The sequence below is a fragment of the Propithecus coquereli genome, unplaced genomic scaffold (genome assembly GCF_000956105.1).
Source record: "Propithecus coquereli isolate 6110/MARCELLA unplaced genomic scaffold, Pcoq_1.0 Scaffold103, whole genome shotgun sequence".
NCBI lineage: Eukaryota > Metazoa > Chordata > Mammalia > Primates > Indriidae > Propithecus > Propithecus coquereli.
The window spans coordinates 2,573,968-2,577,774 of NW_012134192.1; the positions used below are offsets into that span (position 1 = coordinate 2,573,968).

The following is a 3,807-nucleotide window of genomic DNA, read 5'->3' on the forward strand; positions in this document are numbered from 1 at the left end:
AAAGTTAGTGAAAGCTTACGATATGCTTTTCTGATGTCTGCAGATGAAGCATCCTGGAGGTGGTAGGGGGAGGGGGAAAATACAAAGCAAACTTTGTCAGAAAAAGAAATTCCCAGAACCTTGTTAAGATCTGAGAAGACAGCCAACCAAGTGCAGGACCCCAGGCAATGTAATTTGAGCAATCAGTCTAACAACCCGGCTATGCAACTAGCCTGACCCACATGACTGAACAATTATTCAATCTAATTTGGCTCTCGTCTTAACCTTTCATTACCATACAGCCATTTAAAGAAGACAGTATTTGGCAAAACTTTTCAAACACTTGCCTTCTTAAAATTAACCAATAAATCTTTTTCAGTAATTAAGAGATCAAAAAGAAACAAATTAAAAATTAATACATCTGCGTGCCTTCAAAGAAGCTCTTTATTTATTTGAGAATCTGAAAGCCAATTTCTGAGTCCCAGACTAACCATATGTGGTTTCTTTATTGTTATTTATATTGAATTTATCATCTAGCAACAACCTATGGAGTCTCAATTTCACATGCCAAAAAGTATGCCTATTTGAAGGCAGTTAGAATTGCATTTATCCAAAATAATTGTGATTAGAAATAGTTATGTATATTGCACTTAACATTTATTTAGTATTTAAAGTGTTTTCAATGCTGTCCAGTTTCCTCAGGCTGGTTTGTAGAAATAAATTTGCCCAACATCTATGTATTACTAATAGAGTTTAAATATATTTAAAAGGTCACTATGGTTCAGTACTTCAGATTAAGTGGATGTTAAAATTACATTTTATGTAATCTTGTGTGCACAGAACATCATTCTGCATGGCCAGTATAAAATGCATGACAATAACAAAGAGCACACCATCCAGCTGGGGTTTAAAACTTGGTCTCCACTGAGTTTAAAAGATATTCCAATAACATATTCACATTGGGGCAAACTATAGTAAAATTGCTATTATTCTATTAAATGTTGTCTCTTGTTTGATAGCTATTTATCCAATTAATTCCTAAAACTATTTTACTAAAAAGTTCCAATAACGAAAAAACCAAACCAACAAAAAAAATCTATATACTTGGGACTAAATAGTTGTTAAAGAAATAGAGTTGAAAAGAGACAAAGTGAGACTATAATTAATTAGTCTGTCAATTTTTCCTTAATAAACCATTATTTTCATTACCAGTTTTCTGGGGCTTGTTGCTCCAGGCTAGTATGCTACCCTAGGTTTGAATATTTTGTGATTTGTGGAGGGCTGAGGAGCTATAAAATTGGCAAAGTAAGTATTGCAGGTATATTAATAATATGGTTGCAATTTTCATTCTAATTTGCTTAATGAAATTGACATGTTCCCTATATTAGAGGATAGGTAATGTGGTAGAAAAGGATGATTATTTAATGAAAATCTGTGATGAAACCTTTTGTTGAGCAAAGAGGTCAAGTGTCAAATGAATAACTATTCTCTAATTGGGATTTTAATTTTAGATTTTATTAAATTGGCACTGTAATCATAAAGAAAATTATTCCAAAAGTAGATTTCTTAGAAAATAAGAGTATATGTATTTTCTTCCATTACAAAATTAGTACATGCTCATTATGGAACATCTATGACTTCCTTAAAAATAAAAATGACTAATAGTCACCTAAAGCATTTCCCTGCTTCCTTTCTTGTCATTCTGACACCAATCCTCCATTTCTCTGCCGCAGTGGGTACCGCAAATGCAAATGGGGCCAGACGGTTCTCCTATTTCAAACCCTTCAGCAGCTCCCGAGTGCCTATGTTTTCCAATCTTCTTAGCCTTGTCTCTCATCATCTTGGCTTATCCTCCTGGTCCCCCAGATCATCTTCCTGCGTCCCCAACCTTGGGATGCATCTCACCAACTTCATATTGTTGTTTTTCACCCAGCTACAGATATAGACATTTCTCTTCTGACCCAGAAACGAGTTTCTCAGGCTACACACAAACAGTGCCTGACTATTTCCCTCTTGAGGATCCACCCAGTAGAGTTATTTCACCAATAAGCTCTACCCTAAGTGGAGACAGCTGAAAAACAAAGCCATTTTCCTATCTACAAAGACATGCTCTAGGCAAGTTGTACTTCAAAGTAGCTTATACATTTCTTTCATTTTAGTTACTCAATAAATCTAACTTATTTTATCGTCATAACAAACCTATGATGTGTATACAGATATTATCAGGTCTATTTTACTGAAGAGGTAAGTCAGGCAGAGAAAGGTTAAGTAACTTCCTGAAGTTTGTACTGCTGGCACACAGATGAAAACATAATTCAAACCCAGAAAACGCTGCTTCAGAATCAGAAATCTTCATGTTGACTGCTTAGATTTAGGCTGAGTAACTTCACAAGAAGATACAGCTCAGGGAAGGCAGTGACAACAGCTGCTACATTCTTGCTGATCTGATCAACTATAGGGAACGTGTCCCCAGAACTGCAATGTGAACATGCTCCACTGGAGTTTTAAAGGTAAAGACTCTGACATATGTTGGCTTCTCTAACACATTTTACACCACATTTCTATTACAGGCCTGAATGTTAGAACATTCATCTCCCATATTCAGCCAATTAGACCTTTTCTCTCTCTGGCTTGTAGAGAAAAATTTTTGATAGCATTATGGGTGAATTGGCCATCTTTAATACTTTTGGTATGAGATCTACTGGATTCATCTGCCAGGATTCTTTCTCTTCTAAATGTGATATGGTTTTTTGGCAAGCTAAACATGAATTATCTTAGCACTCGGATGACCTCTATAAAGAGACACATAGTCACTCTTTAAAAGAAAATCCCAAAAAACTGAAAGCAATAGACGCTCATCGAAACTGAAACAATGTGGTAGCACATCAGAGAAAACAGCAGAGTAGGGAACTAAAAGAGTCTGTCTCTCCACAGAAACAGTGAATAAACTGGCAAAAACTGTCAAGAATCCACTTTATCTGAACTCTGAAAACCAGTCAAAATTTACAGCACTCAGGCAAACACTTAAGAAAAAGACAGGCGATTTTCACTAAGGGTCCTGAAGATGCCAACCTAAGTTCTTGGTGTGGGTTCCTAATGCCAGAGGGAGCAGAGCTGACCCTGTGCTCGAAGAACTGTGGTTGTTTATTTTGACCTGTCTGTTGGCCCCCTGACACACTGTGCAAAGGGCTTGCCTTTATTTTGCCAAACTCAGAACTCTACCAGGGCAGAGAGAGCATTTGTCGAAAACACTTAAAGGTAAATTTATTAGCTGGTACTGAATGGGGCAAGGGATTGCAATTGGGGCAAACAATGAATACATCAAAAAGCCTGAGAAGTGAGGAAAGACTGGGGAGTGAGGAAAGACTGGGGAGTGAGCAGCTCTGTGGGAATAACGGCTTTGCAAAGCTCCCACATATTGCTTGGAAACTAGAAGGCCATACCTTCTAATTTTCAGAGCACATGCTCAGAAAGACCTGAGAAGGCCCTAAGTTCTCACCTCTGGCTGATCTTCAGGCTCTGCACAAGAAAAAACTGAAGGCTAAGAAAGAGCTGTAAACTGCCCAGAAGGCGGCATGCCCCATCATATACAGAGAACCCACTGGGAGATACGTATGGACAGTCACGCACCTCACGGCAACATTGCCATTATGATGGACCACATATACTACAGTGACCCCGTAAGATTATAATGGAGCTGAAAAACTCCTATCACCTAGTGACATCTTAGCCATCCTAATGTCATAGCACAACGCATTACTCACTTGTTTGTGGTGATACTGGTGTAAACAAACCTACTGTGATGCTAGTCGTATAAAAGTATGGCAC

At 37.7% G+C, this 3,807-nt stretch overlaps 1 protein-coding gene across 1 annotated transcript in view; it reads right to left on the reverse strand.

The window, feature by feature from the left end:
- LOC105810214 (dnaJ homolog subfamily C member 1-like) overlaps positions 1-3,807 on the reverse strand; it is a 181,348-nt gene that overhangs the window by 53,640 nt on the left and 123,901 nt on the right. The window contains exon 2 of the mRNA XM_012644156.1: positions 3-53. Within this exon, the coding sequence (XP_012499610.1) occupies positions 3-53 (51 nt within the window). The remainder of the gene's footprint in view (positions 1-2; positions 54-3,807) is intronic.